The following is a 24,575-nucleotide window of genomic DNA, read 5'->3' as shown; positions in this document are numbered from 1 at the left end:
TGTAAAGGGTTCTTCAGCTTGTCCCCATAGGAAAACTCTTTGTTGTTTCTGGTATTGGAGAGTTCTACTGGGTTATACTTAAACCATCTGTGAACGGTTTCAACCAGAGCCCACTACAACAGATTCTACAGAGAACCATTCTATGGCATAATGGTTACCTCCAGAACCATGTCTAGAGGTTCTATCCAAAACCTTTCCACCCTTCAACAGCACTAACAAAAACCCAGCCAAGAGTTCTACTGAGAACCCTTTTTATACTATAAGAGTTTAATATAGAACCCATCTATTGGGCTCTATTGAGAACTGTTTTTTGTTCTGAAGGTTTTATCTAGAACCCACATAGGGGGAAGTTCTACTGAGATCCTTTTATACACTATAAGAGTTTTCATGTATAATCCATCCAGGGGGTTCTACGGGGAAGCTTTTTATATTCCAGTGGTTTTATCTAGACGGTCACCAGGGCGATCCTATAGAGAACCCTTTTATATATGAAAGCTTTTATCTAGAACCCACACATGGGGTTTTACTGAGAAACCTTTTTATATTACAAGGGGTTGTACCGAGAACATTTTGTATTCCAAGGTTATGATCTAAAACCCACTCTGGGGGTTCTCCTGAGAACCCTTGATATTCCAATGGTTTTATCTAGAACCCACTATGTACTATGATGGTACAAAGAACCCTTGATGTACCAGTTCTCAAAGGATTTCAACAATCCTTGAAGAACTCTTTATTTCAAAAAGGGTTCTTTGAAAGAAAAGGGTTCTTAATGGAACCCTTAGTCTCACAAAGAACCCTTCATGAACCCTCAAAAACAAATGGTTCTGAGTAGAACCTCAGTAGACCTTTATTTCTAAGAGTGTAGCTATTATCCTTGTTCCTGTCTTTAAAGTCAAACTCCCACAGGTAGTGAACACACACTGTTTCCAGCTCACACACTCTTCCTCTACCCTCCACCCTTCCTGCAGCAAACGTGTGTGTGTTTGTGATTCAGCTCTGGGACATCAGACCCATATGGCAGGGAAAGGGCACACAACCACCCCCCACCCAGATGTGTGCCACTGTTTGCCCCAGGCATGCATCTGGAGGAGGGAGCGCAGAGGGCAAAGGGGAGTTTGTGCCTTTTCCACAGGGGAATTTTTAAGCAGCACCAGGCAAGTGATTTATGTAAAACTCCAGCTGTCTAATCAGCTGGAATCACAAAGTGTAGCTGCTTCAGCCAAGAGACGTCCCCACTAACTAAAGCCCTCCTAATACCTGCTTCCTCCTGTGATTTATAATAATTACATAGGTCATCTGTGTCCTTAAGCCCACAAGAGTCTGGGAACAGCCTGTTGTCCCGGTTTATCTATAGAGAGAAGAATTACACCACAAATTACTGACCTTAATGTGCCAAAACTTCCATCTCTGTGTGAATCAGCATCTCCGTCATTTGAGGTTGTATTTTTCTGTCCCAGTCAAAAATAGTGGAGCTGTCAGAGGAAGTGATTCACAAGTATTTTGATAACATTTCAGGCGTAACACTGTACATTTCTTTTGGTTTGATGAGTATATTTAGATAAAAGTCTACTTTATTTATCCTGAGCAAATCAGCCTCACCTAACAATAAAGAAACTGATTATTATATTTGTAATTATACTTATGGTAAATTCAGCTCCACAAATAAAGCTCTTTCTCCCTGGCACTAACTTGCACACACAGTTTAAAATTACTTTACACAAACTGATGGGGTAAACTTGTGATGCTGACTTTAGTTTTCACTTTGTTGATCGTTTTACGTTTGCAGATGTTTCAGTGCAATCTAACCTCAACTCGTCTGCCTAAAGGAGCAATATGTAACAAGTACGTATCCAGAAATGAGTGCAGCGGTGCAGTCTGTGGTTGAAGCAAGTTGTTTTTGCCCGCCCCCCTCCTCCCCAGACTTAAGGAAAACTGCAGGATCAGCTGTTTACAACTGTCAGTTTTCTGTCGATGTAAAGTTCAGCCTGTTGTCCTGACAACAAAAGCCCTCTGCTCTGAAATAACACACTGTGGACTTTGAGTTCAGTGGCTGCCTGTCTCACTGCTGCCAAACTCCATCAACATTTTAATCATTTTAACCGTTACAAACATCTGCTCCTTCTACAAGATTATTAATGATTTCTTACTCATAAACAGACATTTATTCATTCGTCAAACATTCAGCATTAATTCGAACTGTGGAAATGTGAAACGGGCAAACTAAAAATTTCAAAGGAGGACTGTGTTGACATCAGAGAGGCAAAGTGACATATTATGGTCATTTTATGATTTATTACAATAAATATATTACAGATTCATCCTTTAGTAAAATTACTATGAAACATACAAACATATCAATTATGTCTAAAAAAAAAAAAAAAAGACATTAGTCCAACTTCTATCTAAAAACTGACCAGGTAAGTTCATAATGCTAATCCACTGTAGCCATTCATTTTAGACGTTGTGTTGCAGCTTGTGATGCTGCAGTGACTTTTGTGTTCACATTATTGAGTGTTATATATATGTATATATGCAGCAGTTAGATGCAGACAATAGACTGTATGTTAAATACATTAAAATCCTATTTAATAGACAATCTACAAGATTAAGAATTATTCCTTATGACTCATATACAGACACTCTGACAAACTTTCTATTTTAATTTAAACTCTAATTAACATGAAACAGGCAAACAGTTATTCTGGCTGACAAAAGAAATTTAAAAGGGGGACACAGAGGCTGGAGCGCTGTTGTCAGTGAAGTGAATATTTTTAACTACGTCTCCTTAATCTCTGATGACATATCGAGGTCCTTTTATGATTTATTACAGTAAATATATTACAGATTTTTCCTTTTAAATCGATAGTTTAAAACTAAGTAGTAGTTAATGTACATGGTAAGGATCCAACACACAAACTCGGTCATGGATTTTTAAAGAGAATTAGCCGGATGAACTAATGAGTAAGAATGTAAAGTTGTCCAGATTTATTAAGCCAGCCCTGTCTCCTAGAAATCATGTTTACTACTATTTGGCAACATAATGCAGACTAAAATATGTTTTCTGTTAAGATAATGAAGAAATGTTAATTAACATACCAGCCAAGTGTCACAAACGTTGATAAAGAACGTACCACTGACGGCATATTTCACTTGTTTTCAACAATTTCAACAATCTCGTAAGTCAGTTTGTATTCAAACGTCAGTAAAGACTTAAGAGACGTAAGATTTTTTATTAACATTGACACAAAATCATGACATTTCCTTAACCAAAGTGATTTTGTTGCAGGAGTCTGGATTGGACTTCTGGTGTCAAAATCCTCCACTTTGTACTCCCGCCCTCCACCCAATCACCTCCCTGCGACTCCAGCTCGTTATATAAATGTACTGTTTCATTCACTCAAAGAAACCTACGTAATGACAAACACAATCCAGGCAGGAATTATGTTTTCACCACAACTTAATAGAAATGTAATTTTTGGGCGATGGGGCTGATTGAACTCACCACAAACTGGGGTTTTTATTTGTGCATCTCTGACCTTCAGCTCTGTCAGTTACTTGAACACCACCAAAGTCATTCCTGAGGTCTGGGAACATGGCAACATCTTTAAACCCACCGTAGGTTTACAAACTGTAAAGCAGACAGCTGTTTAGTCGGTTGGTAATCCTTTTTAGAGGTCAAACTGAAAGTGAGATCACATGTAATGCCACTAATAACCTGTTATTGCATCGGGACACTGCAAATGTGGGAAACTTCTGTCAGAGCAGATTTTTGAATATTGACTAGTGTGAGGGTTTGTTTACCACCTGTCTGTCTGACTAGTACAGGGATCTGTAACCTTTAGTATCAAAAGACACATTTTTAGCCCAGAAAAAGTAGAAAAAATTATGTAAATCTGGAGCTGTAACTATTTGGATTTGGTAGAATCAAGACTAGCAGCCAGCAAAATTTACAGGAAAAAGCACTGATCTGAAGTCGTAGGTTATGATGCACATTTAAAAAAAAATATTTAAAGGCCCAGTGTGATTTTGGCCTTGTCCCCACCTTCACAGGTATTTTTAAAAACATAGCTTTTTCTGTGTTTGGGCCTTTCGTCCACACTCAAATGGTGTTTTAGGCCACTAATAACAGTTTTTTGAAAACCTCTCTAGATCCAGTGTTTGGTTTGTCTGTTTTAGACTTCTATACAAACATATATAAATGTCTCATTTTAAGGTAACAAAAAATATAACAATTCTTATTTTCAGGTGATTATACACCATTGAAGTATCATAATCCATCCATCCATCTGTGAATATATCCCTGTAAATCTTACACACTTGACTAGACTTGAGTGGTATAAATTTTTTCATACCTTCACACCTTTTTAACATTTCACCAGGGTATATGATATCTGATGGTATTTATGTGTCATTGTAGCATATCATGTCATTTGAACGGAGATGATTTAGAGATGCATCATGTGGCGCCAAAGCCTACAAAAGACCTTTAAAACTTTTTTTTTCATTGGCGTATGATTACATTTTTTACAACTGGGGATTGTTAACAAAAGAACCATTATTCATTTTTATATAATATTTTGTCCGAGCCACAGGGAGTCTCTGGAGACAGACATGCAGCTTGGGAGCAGCAGATTGCAGACCCCCTGACTCACTTTTAATATTTCCTGCTGTCTTGGTCATATTTTTAGCGATGCTGCCATGGTGTGATATCTCAGTTACTTTACAGCACTATGTTATTATAACTGATGTCCAATAGCAATCTGTAATTTCCTTTAACCACTGTCTCTCACTTCCTGTGCATTGTTTCAAGTGTGTCTTTGCCAGAAGATGAGTTGACCACATGCTGCTGTGTTCATTTCATTAAACAGGAATAGGCAAACTGACACTGGATAAGTTCGTAAAGAGAGAGAGCCATTTTAAGGCTTTTGCTGTGATGTTGATTTTGAGGTGATTATTTTGTCAGTTAAATCCACACAAACCAGCTGGCACACAGACAGAGTGGACCTTTAGGGGACCCTGGAGATACTGGGCTCCAGTACAGTTGCCCGCTCTGCCTGGTTTGTAGTCCAGCCTGGGCTCAGATCATTAAAAGACTCTCAGGACACTTAAACACAGCTGCTGTTTACAAGCACTTGATGCCTTTATTAATCATTAAATTTAAAACAAATTATATTTTACAAATATTACACCAGGTATCAACTGTTAATTTGTAAGATTAAATAATAAAAAATAAGTTATTTAGTTATTCTATCACTGCTTTCACAGCTCAAATTCCAAACAAGTCAAACAAACCAACAGCTGGACATTTTGTATTATTGTGAATACATGTACAACATTTAAAGAAGTCCAGTGAAAACATTAGACAACAGATGAAAAGCAGAGTATCGTGACTTTCGTTGGACTTCCCCCTCCCTGTCCATCTGTCCCCTCCCAGCCTTGTGGCCTTCCTCCAGTCCAGGAGGAAATAAAAATGTGAAGAAAGAAAGTGAGGTGGAATGTTAATGGCCATCACTTCCTCTCGGCTGCCTTTTATCACCGGCCAGGGAACGATGAATTTGATATGAACTTATACACTCACTTTGTCTCTGCCCTGAGAGTTGGCTCACCCTCTGCTGCTCTCTTGTTTCTGCTCTCAGTCAGCCATTTTTCTCTCCGCTGTTTTTCTTCCTCCAGCTGTAAAAATGGGAATGATGGATGTATAGTCAATTGTTCAGGGTTTATAGTTTTTTGTTGTATACAATGAATGTATTGTGTAAGTTTTTTTGGGGGGGGTTGGGTTGTGAAGAAGTCCTTTACATTGTGAGATATGGAATTTTTGAACTTTCTCTTTGTTTCTTACTTTTTCTGTGAACTATATCACTAAATTCAGTGCCGTCTCTATGCTCAAGGACGTCTTGTATTTATGGTGGCTCACAATTTTTGAGAAAAACCTGTTTTATATCGATTGCTGGCACCTCACTTCTCTTGAGTGGTTGCAGGTCATCAATGACTGCTAGGCTAAAAACAAGGCTTACTTAGTCTGACATACAAACTGACCTTGTGTTTTCTCGAACCAGAGCGTCTGCAGATTAATTCCATATTCAATATGTTATGATCCTTGAATGTTAGGCGTGATACGAGATGAATAATTGCTAGCTTCACGCCTATCCCTGCCATATTCAGAGATGCAGATTTCACTGTAAAATCAGCTGCAGCTCACTTAATTCTGAACCGATTTTCATGAAATTTATTATAAATGTGAGAAATTGAACATGATAGTTGTTACCTGTTGGAATTTTAATAAACAGTCAGTTACTGGGGGTGACCTAATCACCTCTGTGCCAAACTATGAACCTTCTGAATAGCCACAACTCCCACTAGGACATACGATACGATACGATACGATACGATACGATACGATACGATACAATACAACACAGTATGATATACTTTATTGTCCCCGTAGGAAAATTTGTCTTGGACTCAAATGCTGCACACAACATGCCTCCACAGTTGCGGTAAAACAAACTACATAATAAATTGCACATAATCCACATTGCACATAACACATATTGCACATTGCATTAAAAAAACCATGAAACTATTGCACAATCCCTGCAGCCTCAAACAGCATTATTTAAAAGTTTTAATGGAGGTGGGAGCAAATGAGGTTTTTAAAACGGTTGAGTTTACAGTGGAGATCTCTGTATCGTCTGCCAGAGGGCAAGAGCTTGTATTCTGCATGCAGGATATGTGAGGGGTCAGTCAGTATCCTCTGAGCAATGCAGGCTCTGACCAGTGAATCGGTAACATCAAGCGCAAAGTATTTGGAATTTCAGCTTTTGAGAGTTTCTCCAAAAGTGTAGATGTCTGCTGGCCTATCTGTTATCTTCTTTTGAAGCCAGCTGGTTGCTTGTAATGTTCTTTTTTTTATGATTAGGTTTATTAGAGATTCGCATAACAATGAGCAAATATCATTACAGATATTCTGCCTCACCCTGTTTTTCCCACTTTGTCCCACCCACAAAATAGAATTTCAACCCATAACCCAGCATGCACAAAGTTAGACTGGTAGTTGAATTTACAAAACAGATTTGTAGAGGAAAAAAAAAAAGTGCTGCCATTTTTGACTGTGGTATACAGAAGGAAAAACCAAAACTAAGAGAAAAGGGAAAAAAAAATAAACAAACCCAAAAGCAAAACAAACACATAAAAAATTAAATTACAATGTAATTACAATAAAAAAAAGACTCAGCTCTGGATGTGGATCTGTCTAACAATATATCAGTCAACCAATATATCAGGTGTCTAGTGTCTCACATCCAAGACACTGGATCTGAGAACTTTAAAGATTAAAATAAATAAATAAATTATTACTCAAACTGACTGATGCATTACCAAAGTAGCAACTCAGCTGATCAGTCATTGCAGTTCCATTACACCAATGGCATTATGATTCTTGTGCCCTGGAGGCCAGACCATGACCACCACCACTTATAGCCAGGAATAAATGGATAAATTGAATCCTTTTGAGTGGATCATTGGATCCCAAAATAAATGAAAATTTTGAGTAGATACATTTGGAGAATAGTGATTTTTCTTATAATCTGAGAGGGAACATCAGATCACTAAACCAGTCAGATGCTTTTGATGGATTGGAGGATTTCCACTGCTTATAATGTTCTAAATAAATGTTTCAATTAATGTTCACAGTCAGGTGGACAACCATTACACTTAAACTATAAGAGTATAATGCACCAACATACTTAATTAAAAACTGCATACATTTAACTAAGAAAACTCACACTATACTATACTCTGCAAAGAAAATTATTAAAAACTTTGCAAATCTCTGCTGGTTGCATCAATCAATCATTAATCAAATCATTAATCAATCAAACTTTAGTTTTAGAGTGCAACCCAATTTGCTTCACACAAAAACAATAACATACACACACACACACACACACACACTCACTCACACACACACACACACATAAAGCAAAGACAGCAAACGCTGTCATAAGTGAGGAAACAGCGGGATAAAAACTGAAAATAGAAAACAATTTTAAAACCACTCAATAAATAAGTTCAATCAATCAATAGATCAAATAAATGAGTAACAAAATAGAAGAATATGCCAGCTAGAAAATGGATTAATAAAAGTAAATGAATAGATAAATACACAATAATAATAATAATAATAATAATAAATACAAAATAAATAAAGAGATAAAGTTCAATTAAAAGCCAGGCTAAAAAGGTAGGTCCTGAGTTTGCTTTTAAAAACATCAACACTCTCCGCGGCCCTCAGCTCTTGATAAATAAAAGGCTGCTACCTGAAGACCTGAGGGTTCTAGAGGGTTCTTATGATAAAAGCAATAAATAAGTAGGACTAAGACCATTAAGAGCTTTATAAACCAATAAAAAGGATCTGAAAATCAATCCTGAAGCACACAGGAAGCCAATGTAGAGACTTTAAAATTGGTGTAATGTGTGCTCTCTTTCTGGTCCTTGTCAGCACATGTGCAGCTGAGTTTTGTAATAACTGTAACTGAACGGTGTTTTTCTTTACAGCATTACAGTAGTCAGATGGTAAAAGTGTCAGTGTCTCTGTGTTGACTTGGGAGAGAAACGGTCACACTCTGGTGATGTTCTTAAGATGATAAAATCCAGAAGTATAACTACTTCTAATATGTCATTCAAAACTAGGCTTCGAATCAAAAATAACTCAAAGGTTTTTCACTTGTTGATGGGGTTTTAGTGCCAGTTCTTGCAGTTTTGCGTTAAGTTTCTCTCTCTGAGCTTCAGGACCAATAATTAAGACCTCTGTTTTGTCCTAGTTGAGTTGAGGAAAGTTTTCTATGATCCAGGACTTGACGTCTAAAATACAGTTTAACCTGACATCTGGTGGTTGTGGTGACATTGCAGTAGGTGCTTCACCATGTGTTGCCTGGTGCAGATCCGCACTCTCTTGAGTGACCTGTCCTCGTTTATCCTTTGATGCGTTTGAAGACGTTCCGCACTGACTGTCAGCACCCGTGAATTAAGAATGAGGGCGTCAGTTTTCTATAATCCAGATCTATCGCTGTATACACAACCTGACGAGGAGGACAGTTGCGTGCCGAGGCCTGTTTGCCACGCACAGCTCCAGGTTGGCCTCACGGCACCCTCATCGTCAAATGAGTCAGACATGATGAAAGCTCCTCGTAGGATGTCTTCGCACAAAAAAACACAAAGGCTTTCTACCAAAACAGCTCCTGGTTGCTGCTTCGCTCAAACAAAGGCAGTCTCTGCTGTGATACAAGCAGGTGGTTTCTTCATTCTTGTCTCCACCAGCTCCTCAGTGTAGTTTCCTGACAGAGTACCATGTAAAAACTCGCGCCTTGCACTGCTGAAGAAGGAATGCTTCTGTCTACAGTCAATGTGTCATCACCTGGAGCTGTTTGATAGTTTTAGGAGATGCTATCGATCTTACTGCAGATGTGCGATTATTCACTTGGCCTTGCTGACAGCAGTAGCAGTAAGGAATGTGTGCCTAGTGCACATCAGTGCTTTCTGAAGGCCAACAAACTCATATCCAGGTGATTTCACACCTACACATATCTACCTGTTTGTCTCCACGCCTGCAGAGAAACTACAAAGCAAAGCCAGATTCAACCTAAATTCACTGACAGACACACCCACTGTTACCAAGGGGGATTCTGGGGATTTTCATTGGATTTATTGGAGGATTTATTTTGCTGCAATAATAGTTAAAGCTTAGGACTGTTTTAGTGTTTGATTTTCATAAAGTTTAGGGACTCACACCAGATGGATTCCTAAAAGAATCGTCAAATTTAAAGCTGCAGAAGCTGAGAAATCCTGACTTTTTAATCCCTTTTCTTTCGACCCTCCCTACCATGTGAACGCCCACATGATGCAAGTTTTTTTTAACACTAGAAAGTTTTGAGAAAAGTAAATCCCCACCCTCATCAGGAACTTTTGACGAAGGTTCAGAGGGACTTCAAAACCGAAGTAAAACTTCCCAACACGCCTGTGTGGACGTGTGAATATCTCTTTTAATGAAACTAGAAAGTTGAAAAAGTTACATTAGAAGAGAGTATTGGTGGGTTTAATGGATATGGGTCAAAGTAGAACTTGACAATACTGGATTTTTTGGGGTTGATCCTAATTATTAGAATTAAAAAAATTCTGATATCGATATATTGGCCAATAAGTTAATCAATTAAAACAATCAAAAGTGCTAGAATGCTGGCTATAAAACTAAAAAAAAATTTCATATTGGTGCATATAGCACATAAACCAATATACCTGTGTTTGGCCAATATCAGGTGATAATATTGGTCTAGAGTTGATGAGGAAAGTACCTGCCCTGCACTGCTTGTAGTTTTTTCATGAGAACTGTAGTTTTTTTTTCTGTTCTCACAAAGTAATCATTTGAAATCTCAAAGCTCTCAGTTTCATAGCAGCTACTGTTGTGGATGCTGATGTGTAAACCTCAAGAACTCGCAATTCTGGTAGTCGATCCAACTCACGGATGACTCTTTTGTTTGTGTATTCTTTAATAAATTATAGATCAGACAAAACTGACAGAATGATGGAACTACAATCTGTCTGCTACTTCAGCACCATGGACAGCTCCATGGATATATCAACACAGTTAAGCTACTGATATTTCAGAGCCATGGTCAGGACCACAGATTCAAACTGCCACATAATTCAGTCAGATAAAGGATCAATGAGTCAGGTAAACAGGAGAAACATATTTAACTAGAGAGGAGGGGTGTTGTACACAGACAAACAAACACTGGACCTTCACACAGGACACCAGGGTTCATGTCCAGTGTGAGACAAAGAGTCGTCACAAGAGACAAGAGAGTTGTCCCACACTAACTAACTAACTAGTATGTCAGGAGAGGTATAAAGAGAGAGAACGTCTGTATGGATCAAACAAAAACAGGACTTTCACTCAGGAGACTGGGGTTTGAATCCTGTGTGAAACAAAAAATATATAGTGAAGTCCAGTTTAAGGCTGTGTTGCACCAACAAGGGTGCAACAAAGTTTTTAAATCTGATGTCGTTTATCTTTGAATTACTGTATGTTGCACCAAACTTTAAAATTAGCTTTCGGTTAAAAACAGATTAAATGTAAACACCTCTTTAAAACTCAGTTTAGTTTATATCTAGATTATTTTTTCTGTTGCACCAAAACTTTAAACTCTGATTAAAATCTGAAATTAACTTTAAACTTACACTTCAAGAGGAGTTTTTAGCTGGTTCACAAACAATAGAACCTTTTTTACCTTTTAGGTAGCTAGCTTTATCTATTTATTTTAATTTGGCTAACCAAGCATATCCATATTCAGCACTAACCTTGGATTTACTAAACAGAGATTATTTTTTAATTGTGAAACAGAGCTAAGCTTCTTCTTCTTTTTTTTTTAAATTTACTCATTTTAAACCTAGTTTTGCTAAACCCTGATTAGAATTTTGGAAAGTTACGTAAGTTTTGTTATGTATGTGACTTCCATCGTGTGTCTTCAGTCATGTGAGTGATATAACTTCTGTCACATGACATATGTATTGTAGTTTCTTTAACTTTAACTTTCTAAACCAATCCATGTAGTTTTTATGGATAAACTGAAACAAAATGCAACTGTTTTACAAGGTTTATTATTTATTTATTATAGCCAATGACTGTGGAGCTTTTCACACGCAAAACTAACACTAGAGGGGTATCTAAGGTGCTGAGAGTGAGATGATGTCAATAGTTACAGCTTACTGCCATTTTGCACAACCAGTTGTAGAGGTCATCCTGGTACAACTACCAAAATATTCAGTAGCTGCACAAAATGCTTTCAATCAGCTGTTTCCAACTTAAGATCAGCACTGACCTAAAAAACCCAAATCATTAAACCGGTAATCTAGGAGGCCTTTCTCCATCAGTATAGTTTCACACAAAGACTAGTTTGTGTAACTCCACTGCAAAGTTTAAAGACAGAGTGTTCCAGCTGTATGAGAACGAGGCGAGGAGAGGCCCTGATGGACTTCATTAACTTTATCTCTGCCTCTTCGCTGAGTGGCGTTGATGAGTTGAACAGAGATTTATCCTCCCTCTGTCTCTCGGCTGATAAGTCGAGTTGAGATCCCAGTTGAGAGCCATGGGAGTGGCTGTCAGAGCGCTTGACTAGGGAGCCAACCATGAGAAGCCTGCAGAACATGAGAGGCACTCTGAGCAGTGCGAGCGGCGGGCCGGCGAGCTGCGCTGAATAACATCATGTTTATTTAATGCAGTGGATGCCTAATTACTGACTGAATGTGTTGCTCTTCATTTATTTTCGATCTTGTCTCCCCCTCGGCGCTGCTAGGTGGGACTGGTTCAGGAGTTCACGCACACACATGCACACACACACACACACTCACGCAGGGACTGCTTCCGCCTGCCTTAATGAACGCTTTTTGTTTCTCACGGTGACCCAGTTGCCATGTACGATTGAGGCGAGCTCAGAAGGGAAAGGTGTAAGCATGTGTGTGTCGAAGAAGTGTTTTTCCTCTTGAGTCAGCAAAACCTTCAGCATAATTAAAAGACTTGTTTTTTTGTTGTCAGCAGCTCTGTGCATTGGAGAAACACTGAGTTGCTTTCTCAGAGGGGTGAATGAGTGCTATGATAGGTAACTGTATTTTATTTGGATGAAAACATCAGTTAGTTCCATGGGTCTTGATAAGTCAACTGCCTGTTTTGTGTTGGTGTGTCTCTATATGTGTGTGTGTCTGTGGCCCTCCTCTCTGATAATGTGTGTGTTTGTGTGCGTCAGGTTGGGCTACGTGGACCATGCTGAGGAGTTGGCCTCCAGGTTCCTCCAGTGCTTCCCAAAGAACCGGCTGTCGGCCCAGGCAGCGCTGAACCACGAATACTTCAGCAACCTTCCTCCACGGCTCTGGGAGCTGCAGGACAGTAAGTAACACAACACAACACAACACAACACAACACACTGATCCCTGCACCTCCAACAACACCTGTCTGTGCTGAACATCACAGACACTGCTTAATGCTTCTCCAATCATAATATGCAATATGGCAAGAGCGTTTCCACACTGCTCTTAGCTCAGTACCAAATATTTGTCAGTGAAGAACGCCACAGAACAGTTGCATCCTAGAACTTGAAATTTTCAATGACATTGTATATCTATATCGTAATTGATTATTTATTAAGTCATCTTATATGTTCATGCAATTTAAGATTCAGATTTTTTCCCAATTCATCCTTTTACATTTTCAAATTGTTTGAAAACTATTGCTTCATGCAGCCTGTTTGCTCATATTACATCATCATATACATCCATGTGTGAGAAGAAAATATTAAAATATTTACAAAGAGTGTCTAAAAAATCTTGAAGAAATGTCTGTTGAACCTATATATTATTTTTTGGTCTTAATCTATGGCTTTTGTCCATACCCTGCACACACTTCCATAATCATTTGCATTTACATTCCCCATAGTATCTGACTGTTTGAAGAACACCTGTTAGGGGCTGGTGACGTCAGAAGGTGGAGTCAGTAGTCAAAAAAAAAAAAACAATTTCATGACAAGATAACAGTCTTTGGTGCATATAAGTTTAATTTTTTTGTTGATTGGGTATGTAATTTCCTATTCAATTTCCACCTATAATTCAGGTGTGTTTAAGTATATAAATTTCAAGAATGGAAAAATGTATGCAACAACTGTCTGTGAACATCCATTCTGATCAGCATTTCCCGAGATACACCTGATAAGGCAGGTGCAGTCCTTTTGGATGAAGCTTAAATTTTCACTATTTTCAGTTTTAGGAAGGATCCAAATATCAACCAAATAATTATTTTGCAGTAAAATATTATTATACAACTACCTATTTAAAAAAATAGACGTGTATGTATACTGTATGTATTTTGAGATTATAGTATCGCAGAGGACTTCAGCCTGCAAGGTGCACACCCCCACGGGGGTGGGGTGGTCAGGCAATTATGGTATATCAAACAAAACCCTGAGCACAATTCACATCACAAATCCCATTCTTTCTGAGTCAAACCTTACTCTCCTCTGTCAGAGGATAACAAGGACCCATTTCAGATAAAAATCCAGAAGTCTGCTTAGACATCATAGGAACAAAATGCTCCTTATAACTCAAGAAGTCTTATGTTTTCTTCTAATACCTTATTCAGCATACTTTAATTGTGCTAATTTGCTAAACTGTAAACAAATGTAGGATAAAAGAAGTTGTATTCACAGTATATGTATAAAATAGTATAGAATTGAACAATATGCTACTGGTGATGTGAAAATACAATACCACAGACAGTTTGGTGAAATGGATTCACACTCTTAATCTATTCTGAGTGCGCCGTCCTCTCTAACTTAGATTAAAGGCAGAGGGTTGTGCCAAGATAGCACAGGGCAACTAGAGGACAAACACTCTGTCCAAACACTTTACTCTCTTTCAGGCAGTGGCTGGCTCAGGGTTTCCACTGACCAGGCCATGCGAGCTTGTCGGAGAGAGGGGGGGCTAAATTTTGTCAAGGGAAAAAACTGGCGTGGCCTTTTCACCTGAATGAAAATGAGTTCTGTGAGTCCCAAAAACATGCATTCTTTTTGCATGTAATATAATTGTGTTATTTCCACCTATTCTAAACATTTCATGTTTCATGGGGTCCCTGAACAATATTGGAATCACATAAAGTCAGTCTGAGTGGAAAGCTGAGAGCCATTTCATTACAGTGAGATCTTTTTTGGGGGGGGTAATATTTTACATGGCAAATCAGAAAGGGTGAGGGTAAAAGTGCCCTATATAGAACACTTCTGACCGTTCCATTATGGGTGTTTTGACCATTATTAGGACCTTATATCATTTTTGTGTGGTCCACGGCAGCCTGATCAATTTCTCATCTTGTCCCCGTGAAAAATGATTGCCCACTCCTGCTTTAGGGTAATCACAGCCTCATGAAACTTCACGACCACAGCCTAGAAAACCTGGAGTATTTAAGGATGGATGGCTTTCCTAGGTAATGCTGACAGTAACTGGGTATCTAAGCAGTCCACACAGCTGAAGTACTCGCCATCCAATCGCCAAAAGATGCAGTTCTTACAGAAATATCCAAATGTCAGAAGTTTCTGATTCAGCTTGAATTTCTCTATGGACTTCCTCAAAGTCTTGGTGTATTTATGTGGCATATTTCTGGGAATTTGGGGAATTTTTATCACTTTTGGAGTGGTAAAAATTGCTAAATTTTGCACCAAATCTGTGTAATAAATTCTATAAACCCAAAAAATTGCTGCAGCAACTTATGGGACATGGTAGAGCATGAATATTGCTGTTATACTTCCATCATACTGTTCTAATCCCATATACAGTCTAAACGTTTAACATCTGAATAGGTGCTGAAAGAAATCACAAACTCAAATTAACCCTCAGGTTCCGGCTTTTAGATGATGTATACCACTTCAGTGTGTTATATACTGTTCCCCCTCCTAAAAGCGACAAAAGTAGGAGGCAGTGAAGGAGTGGAAGAGGTTAATTACATCCAGTAAGAGTAAAAATATCTTTAAATGTCTTAAGATCTATTTTTGCTCTTTTAAAATTAGATTTACCTTGACAGATAGAAACTCTGCCTCTCTCTCTTTCACTCATTCTCTTTGACTCTCTCTCTCCTTTGTGTTTTTCTTTATCTCTTTTTCATTTTTTTGAGCTCCCTCAGCTCCTCTGGATCATACAGTATCCTCCTCCTCTCCGTCTCTCTGTAAAGAAGTCAGTGAGCGGCGACCTGGGGTTGTTTTTTTTTTTTTTTTGTTCATGCAGAGAAAGCCCGTCTTATTATGTGGATGCCGTTGGGACAGTGAGCCCGGCCGGACCTCTGCCGGCCGCGCCAGCGTGCTCGGTTTGATTTTCTATCTTCCTGACTTGTTGTTTGCCCAGAGCAACAGCACGCCGAGGCCCTCAGCTTTGAAAACACAGCACCTCAGAAACACACAGCATCTTAGCTTTCAACATAACCTCAATTTATAGGAGATCTTTATTAATACTGTTGAATCCTGTGTGTATTTTGAGTGTAAGAGTCAGAGCTGAAGCTCCGCACATCAAATAATTGCCAGAAAATTCAATTTCTTTAAAAAAATGAAGTGTTTATTGGATCTTTATTTGATCTCTGGACCAAATCCCCCCAAATCCCACTGAAAAAAATATATCATATATCTACAACCCCAAATCCAAAAAAGTTCAGATTGTTCAGTTGTGTAAAACATAAATAAAAACAGAATGCAATGTTTTACAAAACCTCTTTAACCTATTTTCATTTAAATACAAAGTACAAAGACCAGATACTTGTTCACACTGATGAACTTATACACACTCATTCTGAATTTGCTGCCTGCAACAAGCAGCAGGGGTGTGTTTACACTGTGATGCATCAGCTTTTCTTTCAACAGCACTCAGTCAGCATTCTGGAAGTGAGGAGTCAAATTGCTGAAGTTTTGAAAGTGAAATGTTTTCCCATTTGTACTTGATGTACAACTTCAGGTGCTCAACAGTTCGGGGTCTCTGTTGTCATATTTTGTGCTTCATAACGCACCACACATTTTCAATGGGGGACAGGTCTGGACTGCAGGCAGGTCAGTCTACACCTGAACTCATTTACTATGAAGACACACTGGAACACGTCCACAATGTGTCTTGGCATCGTCTTGCTGAAATAAGCAGGGACGTCTCTGAACAAGACGTTGTCTGGATGGTAGCTTATGTCGCTCCAAAAACTGTATGCACCTTTCAGCATCAATGGAGCCTTCACAGATGTGACAGTTAGGGGCACTAACACACCCCCATACCATCATACATGCTGTCTTTTGAAGGTATGGTCCTTTTTCTCTTTAGCCTGAAGGACGCAATGTCCATGGTTTTTGAAAAACTGAAATGTGGACTTGTCAGGGCACAGCACATTTAACACTTTGTGTCAGTCCATCTCAGATGAGCTCGGGTGCCAAAGAAGTCTTCAGTGTCTCTGGATGTTCATATATGTCTTTCTCTTTGCATGGTAGAGTTTTAACTTGCATTTGTAGATGCAGCAACAGTCCATGCAGTATCTTATCCTAGTATCCTTGTTCTTAAACTGTTGCACTATTTTCCCAGTTTTCCACAAACTGGAATCCTTGATGTGATCTGAGCCTTTCAAGGATACCCCTTTTTTTGCCCCGTTTACCTGGAAAATGTTCCCTCAGTTGATCAGTCTGAAAACAATTACATATCTGACATCCCAACTTTTTGGTATTATGGTTGTGTATCATTCACTTATATAATCTTTTTGTTTGTATCAAATTTTATACACATTTGATATGTGAAGAATGGAGGTGGATTTTGCACTTACAAGTTGGCTGCTGCCTGCAGTTCACTGATAATGCACCACCAGAGGGCAGAAGACATGTCTCAGATTGCATACAACATGTTTTTCCAGGAAAATATTGATCACATTGATGTTGAAGACATCTCATAATTTCATGTATGATAGATGTATGATACAAATGGCATTACAGGGTTAGGTGGATACTGTTGGGACAGTGGAACCAGCTGGACCTCTGCCGGCCATGCCGACCTGCTCAGTTTAGTCTTCTGTCTTTCTGACTTGTTTGCCCTGAGCAACAGCACACTGAGGCACTCAACACACAGCAAGTTAGCTGTCAACACATCTTCACTTTAGAAACATATCTTCATTAATATGGTTGATTTCCCAATGTTTATGTTTGGGTGCAAGAGTCAGGAACTTTAGCCAAAGCACTGCAGTTCAACATGATTTTACTATTTAAAAAAAGATACAAAATATTAAGTAATTATTTGTTTGGACAATGAACCCAGTCAAAACTCAGAACTTTGATTTTTTTTTTTTTAATCCTCAGGCATCGTAGCTTCAGTGGCTAACGTTATGAGGGAGAAAGTCATGACGTCACTTGTGTAACTTCTACTTCTATAGTCTTTTTAATTATGTATCATCATAGTCAGATACTTCAATATTTCTAGAAGAAATGCAGACTGTATTGACTTGTAAAATTATCTTTGAAATTAACAAATGTCATACTTGTAATTCGTGGCACAATTCAAAAGTATTGGCTCCTTGTCATAGATGTAATTTTTCTGAGGTTAGGTCCCAGGTTATGTGGCTGCTGCTGTGAGATCAGCTGGTCCTCTGCTGACAACGACAACATTCTCTGTTTGATTTTTTTTTGTATCTTCCTGACTTGTTGTTTGCTCAGAGCAACAATAAACTAAGGGCCCTCAAAACTACATAGCGTCTTAGCTTTCAACACATCTTCACTTTAAAGGGGATCTTTATTAATACCGCTGATTCCTGTTTGTATTTCCAGGTGTAAGAGTCAAAGGCTTTGGTTTGGCTTTTAGTCGGCAAAAACATCTTGGTCAGTATAATCTGAACTGGTCTATATAACATACAGATTATGATAACCAAGGAAATGTTTTAGAGAAAATAAAATCAAAATTAAAAGATTTAATTGCTGTTGCGACACTAAGCCCAGCTGGGCCTCTGCTGGCCACACCAGCTCAGTTTAATTTTCATCCATCTTCCTGATTTGTTTGTCAGAGCAACACACTGAGGAACTCAACACAGCATCTTCGCTTTCAACACGTCTTTAGTTTAGACGCAGATCTTTATTCATACTGTTTATTTTCCTGTGTGTATTTTGGGTGTAAGAGTCAGAGGCTTTAGCCAAAGCTTCACAGTCAGACTACATTTCAATTAATCCTACAGAATTGGGTTATTGCATGAAAAGTATGTCAGAGATGACTACATATCCATATTATTGGACAGGCTACATACATCACCAATCCCTTAAGCTGTTATTCATTAGTGGCGTGGAAAGCCTGCTCAGCAGACCTGAGTGTGCCGCCACTGACACGGTGGTAATATTAATGGGAGAATTCCATTTTTAATTCCCCCCGATTAGGATTTTTCAGCATTATTAATCCTGTTATCAGCACCCAGCAGGTTGTCGTGTCTGAAAAGAATCAGAAAGCGGCGGTCACTAAGAGAGGGAGAGGAGAGAGATGGCTCATTTTGATTTTTGTCATGCTCGCTCTCTCTTTCCCTCCATTCTCGCCTTTATCTCTCTGATTCTCTCTGTTCGGCACGTACATGTGACACACAGGCAGAGCAGCCGAGCCACTGAGGGAAGAATGGGACTGAATTAAAACAGTTTCATAAAATGAGGACAGGAGTGGATAAACACAAAGTATATTCTGTATGTGTGTGTGTGTGTGGAAGACAAGAAGTGTGGATTTGCCGCTTGCACTTTTGTGGGGGAAGGATGTGTCAAAATTATGCAAATGAGAGCTGAATGCGAGATAAAGAACTGGCTAATTACTCCAGTTGTGAGTTTTTGGCTACAGCCGCCGCATGGTAATCATGTTCCTCCACCAGGAAATGCTGGAGCCAATGGGGACAGCCCAGTAGAAACAAGCAGCGCAACCGGCTCTCGAAAAAATGAACTGTCCAAGAAAAAAAAAAAAAGCCATAGATGGCTGAGAAATTGATGAACCTTTCAAGTAAATGTCCCGTGTTCTCCCTGCAGGGATGAACAGTGCGTTTTCTATGGCCAACTGTGCACTCTATTGTCATGTGTATTATGGATTTATCCAGACAATACCCAGACAGATTACCAGGAACAATGGCAGAATTATTGAGACAATAGAGCTCCTGAGGTTGCTCGTACTGTGTGGATTGGATTGTGACATTTTTAATTTGATTTCAGTGAGAGTGTGTGGGTGTCTGGCAGTGCAAGAAGTAAGAGCAAAGGCCTCCCGTCTCTCTGGACTCTGGTAGATTTACATGAATCTGGAAGTGAAACAAAAGGGAAGAGTTCAGACAGAGCAGTTGTCCTCCGGTTCCCCTGCGCTATCTTGGCAAAACCTATTGACTTTATTTTGAAGTTAAAGAGATGATGTTCTCAGAACTGAACGTGCATGTTAATCCACTTGCCCCAATAGGAATTAGTGATTTGTTAAATAAAAAGCTTTTTATCCCTATTGTTTAAATGAGCCACTAGAGTTGTGAAGTGGGAGGAGCCATCACTTCTGGAAATATTTTCTTCACACCAAATACCTATTTCATATTTTTAATGGTAGCCATTTCTAGGTTTCCAAGGTTTTATGCTCCCCAGATGTATGTGGTACATAATGGGAACATGACAAAGGGTTTTATGTTCCCCATCTCTACAGGTGATAGTTAGGGGTAGAGGCTAGGATAGAACTTGGGGACATAGGACCTTGGGAACATTGACCCCTGAGAACATAGGAACTTTGAAACTAAGGATGCAGACAACTTAGGACCCTGGCAACGCAGGGCATTGGGAATTACGGGCCCTGAGAATAAAGGAGCTTGGGAACATAGGGCCTTGTGAACCTAGGCTCCTGGGAACACAGACCATTGGGAACTTAGTAGCCTAAGAATATAGGACCTTGGGAAAATATGACCCCTAGACCATAGGACTTTAGGAACCCTGTGAAGATAGCACCTTGAGAACTTAGGACCCTAAGAACATAGGACCTTGAAAACTTAGGACCCTAAGAATATAGGACCTTGGGAAAATAATGGCCTCTAGACCATAGGACTTTAGGAACTTAGACCTTGGCAACATAGAATCCTGGGAACTCAGGACCTTGGAAACTTAGGACCCTGAGAACATAGGGCATTGGGAATTAAGGGCCTCGAGAATAAAAGAGGTTGGGAACTTAAGGGAACCTAAGAACATCAGACCTTGGGATAAAAAGATCCTGGGAATAAAGGACCCCAGAACCACAGGACCCTGGGCACAAAGGGCCCTGGGAACAACACAGTCCCCTTTCTTTAAATGCTATACTCAAAGTCCACCAACATCAGCCTTCCCTTGGTTATTGTAACAATGGTGTAGGTTTATGTAATGTCAACAATTATTCCAACTTTGTCTATATGACACCATGGTTTTTCCATTCCACTGGTACACCAGATAGCTCTAAATACTATAAACCAGGGAAAGCTGAAAAGATGGCATGATGGTAATTAAGTTTACCTACCTAACCCGTACTGCCCAATTTAAGTAAAAAATTATACTTCTTCTCTGAGTCATAGTTCTGTCAAATCTGACCACATGGTACACATATTTTTAGTGACTTACAGTATGTAATTTTTCCCAGAACCAGGGGCACATGAAATAACTCCTTCCATGTTATAACCCTATATAAATTGGTTGCTGGTACACACAAATGTTTACACAAAAATTGCTGTCATGTAATATATCAAGCAGTTCGTCAATGCGGTGATTATTGGCTCATTGTAATGTCATGTAATAAGGTAATACTGAGTCATATGGTCAATCAGTAGCAGTATATATTTCCAGAATATTTCCTTTCTGGCTGACAAAATCTAATTTTCACCAGACGTATCATGAAACCGTTAGGGGGGAAGCTTTTTATATCCTCCCCAACAGACTGGGGCAGAGCTGAACTCCTGCTGAGAGCCACAGTAGAAAGGAGTCACATGGCCTTTTTCCACTGCAGGAATTCACAAGTAAGTCTCAAGTCTTTGCACTAAAGTCCTGAGACAAAGTCCCAAGTCAAAGTCATTGGTGTTTAAATCCAAGTTGACCATAGTCCAAGCCTTTTTTTTTTTATTTTAAGTTCAGTCAAAAGTCATCAAATGTGTGAACAAGCATTATAAGTTATCTGAATTTTAAAATGCCACATGTAGCAATTTAAAATACATTTTAAAGGTATTTCTCCTCAAAAGACCCTCACTGCAAATAAATATTCAAATATTCACTTTTTAATAACCGTTTCTATCTTTAACAACTCACTTGGAAATATTCTCCTTCCTGTCAGCCTACATAGCTCTAATCCGCTTGCGTCTTCTCCCCCTGCAGTGTCTTCTATCTTCACTGTACCAAATGTCAAGCTGCAGACAGAGAGCGGGGACAGCATACAGGTGTGTGCACGAAGGAACAGTCATGGAAAGGCATCCTCTGGCAGCAAACACTGACCTGAGGCAGCATCCTGCACATGATTGCCTGACAGGTACGTGCTCATTACCATGCAAGAAGAGGCAGCACACACAAACAGTGTGCAGCAGGAGCAGCACACACACACACACACACACACACACACACACACACACACACACACACACACACACGCTCAAAAAACAGAATATGAAAGCATACAGGAGGGTACATGAGGTGAAACCTTGCTCATCTTAACTGGTTCAGTAGAACACGATTACTTCTTTTTTCTTTTAAGACATTTTAGCAAGGGTGGCGTTCAGTCTGAAGTGTGGCAGCTGTAAGTCTACATCTACATTTTTGCAAATATTTAGTCCTGTTTTATTTCATATAAATTTTCACATTAGCAGTTTACTCTCTACAGAGTGTATGCTCAGTGTGCCTTGTGTCATAGTGTTTCAAATTTGATCTTAGAATAAGAAGAATGTGTTTCTGTTTCCTGCTGGAGGGCTGAAGACATGCTAACATGCTAACAAGATTGTGGGTTGTGTGGATTAGCCTACATTTGGCTGCTGTAGCAGTTTAGAGATTCTTATAAAATGTGTAAACAGAATGAAAAAAGAGAAATGTTGTTGACCTGAAAATTGAGTGCTGATGACGTTCATGTAGCTAGAGCAAATGACAAATACATTTTCAGTTCTCCATTTGCAAAACATTTTGGTACACGGCAACTCACAGGGTGCATGTTGTAAAGTATTTTCAGAAGATGGATGATAAAATATGGAAGCCCATTCCTGTCAGAAAAAAGACATGATAGACTAAATGTAACCAGATGGGTTTTAAGAATACACAATAAATCAGAAATGAGACAATTTACTGAGACAAATTATGAGATAATAAGTAGAACATTTAATACTATAATAATAGTTTGACTTGATATTTTAACATAAAGTTAGAATACTTACATGTCTTATTATGTGAGAAAATTTGACAATATCTATATATGCTGGTACTTTAAAAAGTAACATCCCCACTAAGACATATAAAATAATTCCAACAGATATGCATAACACCTTTGTGGATATCTGTGATTTCTAGTCATAATTCTAATAGTAGATATCTGAAACTGCATTTTTACTACTCACAGTGTATTTCTGGATATTTAAACTAACATTATGTGTTTGGAATGTTTCCTGAAATTAAAATTATGAACTAATAACAACTGGATAATACATATATGAAATGGGAGTTTTTCCTAGCAAGAATTAAATTGCAAAATGTAATGTGAATATCTGAAATGAAAAGTCTAACACACACAAAGGGTAGAAGTGACGTCATTTGACCTTATGGATATCAAAAGTGACACACAATGTGGATATCTGAAAACGTCTTGACTAGAAAGAATTGAATTACAGATATCTACAATTACATTCAGTGTACTATGGATGTTAATGATTAATCCTTAATCGATTAATTGTGTTCAGTTTTGTGTAGCATTACTCTGGAGCTCACAGGGTTTCTCACAGTTTGGTTTGGTCTGTGCTGATAGTCTAGAAATGTCAGTAAATACTGTTTTGCTTGGTGAAGCCGTTCACATAATTAAAGAGCTGCAGCTGTTTAAATAAGACTTAAACAAAGAAAAAAGATGAGCATTTTCTATCTTTTATTGATTGTGTAAGTGCTCAACTATTAGTCAAGGAAAATGCACAAAAAAAGCCCTTACAGTTTCCATGTTAAACGTTAAAATGGCCACATACTTTTTAAGAACTTTTAGATATCTTTAATGTACTTTTTACTCTAAAAGTGCAATTTCTACTAGTAAGAATGTTATTGTGGATAATGTAATTTACCATTCTGACTAGTAAGAATACCATTTTGACAAGGATGCAACTATGGTTTGCTAAAATATATTGACAGATAGCAGTGTGCTTCAGTTACATGTTAAAGTGGTTGTCATATGTACATCATCTGTTGCTAGTTTGCCGTTTTTTCTACAGCCTTTTCTTTAGCTGTAACATGTAATCTAATGTGCTGATAACGTTGTTTTTTGTTTTGTTTTTTTTAACATTTAAAGTATGTGTATTTTAAAGCTTAAAATGTTATGTTTTAAAAATATCTTAAAATTCAAATTAGCAATAAAAACTCAAGTGTGAAGTAGCGATATAACACACAAAAATAGAACATGACACTATGAAAAGTGTTTGAAAACAGATTTATTTTGCACAACAGGCTCAGTCTGTGCACATTTGATCATTAGCAGTTCACTTCATCAAGCAGTCATATTGACAACTCTCAGCTAACACTTATCTGCATCCCGCCAACCACCACAGTCTTTCTTTTCAGGCTGACGCCATGAGATCTGTGGCGTCTGCATTGAAGCAGAGAATGCAGTAATAGATGGAGGAATGGCTTTGAGTGGCCGAGGAGGGTGTCCCATTCTTTAGAGACGGGGGTCTCATTCACTCCCCACATAAAGCTGCACTATTTGCATGTAATAAGAGGTGCAGAGGCCAGACGCGGGGATAATGGTCGGCCTAATGATGGACTCGGGATTGTGAGGGCCAGCACAGGGCCGCAACGCAGAGCTGCAGA

General features: G+C 38.7%; 1 protein-coding gene across 3 annotated transcripts in view; it reads left to right on the top strand.

Annotated features, from left to right (window-relative positions):
* cdk14 (cyclin dependent kinase 14) overlaps positions 1-24,575 on the top strand; it is a 314,716-nt gene that overhangs the window by 229,033 nt on the left and 61,108 nt on the right. For all 3 annotated transcript variants that reach the window (XM_084725970.1, XM_084725971.1, XM_084725972.1), the window contains 2 exons: positions 12,798-12,937; positions 21,909-22,059. In XM_084725970.1, coding sequence (XP_084582096.1) covers positions 12,798-12,937; positions 21,909-22,024 — 256 coding nt within the window. In that variant the 3' untranslated portion in view covers positions 22,025-22,059. The remainder of the gene's footprint in view (positions 1-12,797; positions 12,938-21,908; positions 22,060-24,575) is intronic.

This window comes from Lutjanus erythropterus, chromosome 9, assembly GCF_056507025.1.
Source record: "Lutjanus erythropterus isolate fLutEry1 chromosome 9, fLutEry1.hap2, whole genome shotgun sequence".
In the NCBI taxonomy this organism is placed as follows: Eukaryota; Metazoa; Chordata; class Actinopteri; order Lutjaniformes; family Lutjanidae; genus Lutjanus; species Lutjanus erythropterus.
This window is presented reverse-complemented; position numbering and strand designations above follow the sequence as displayed.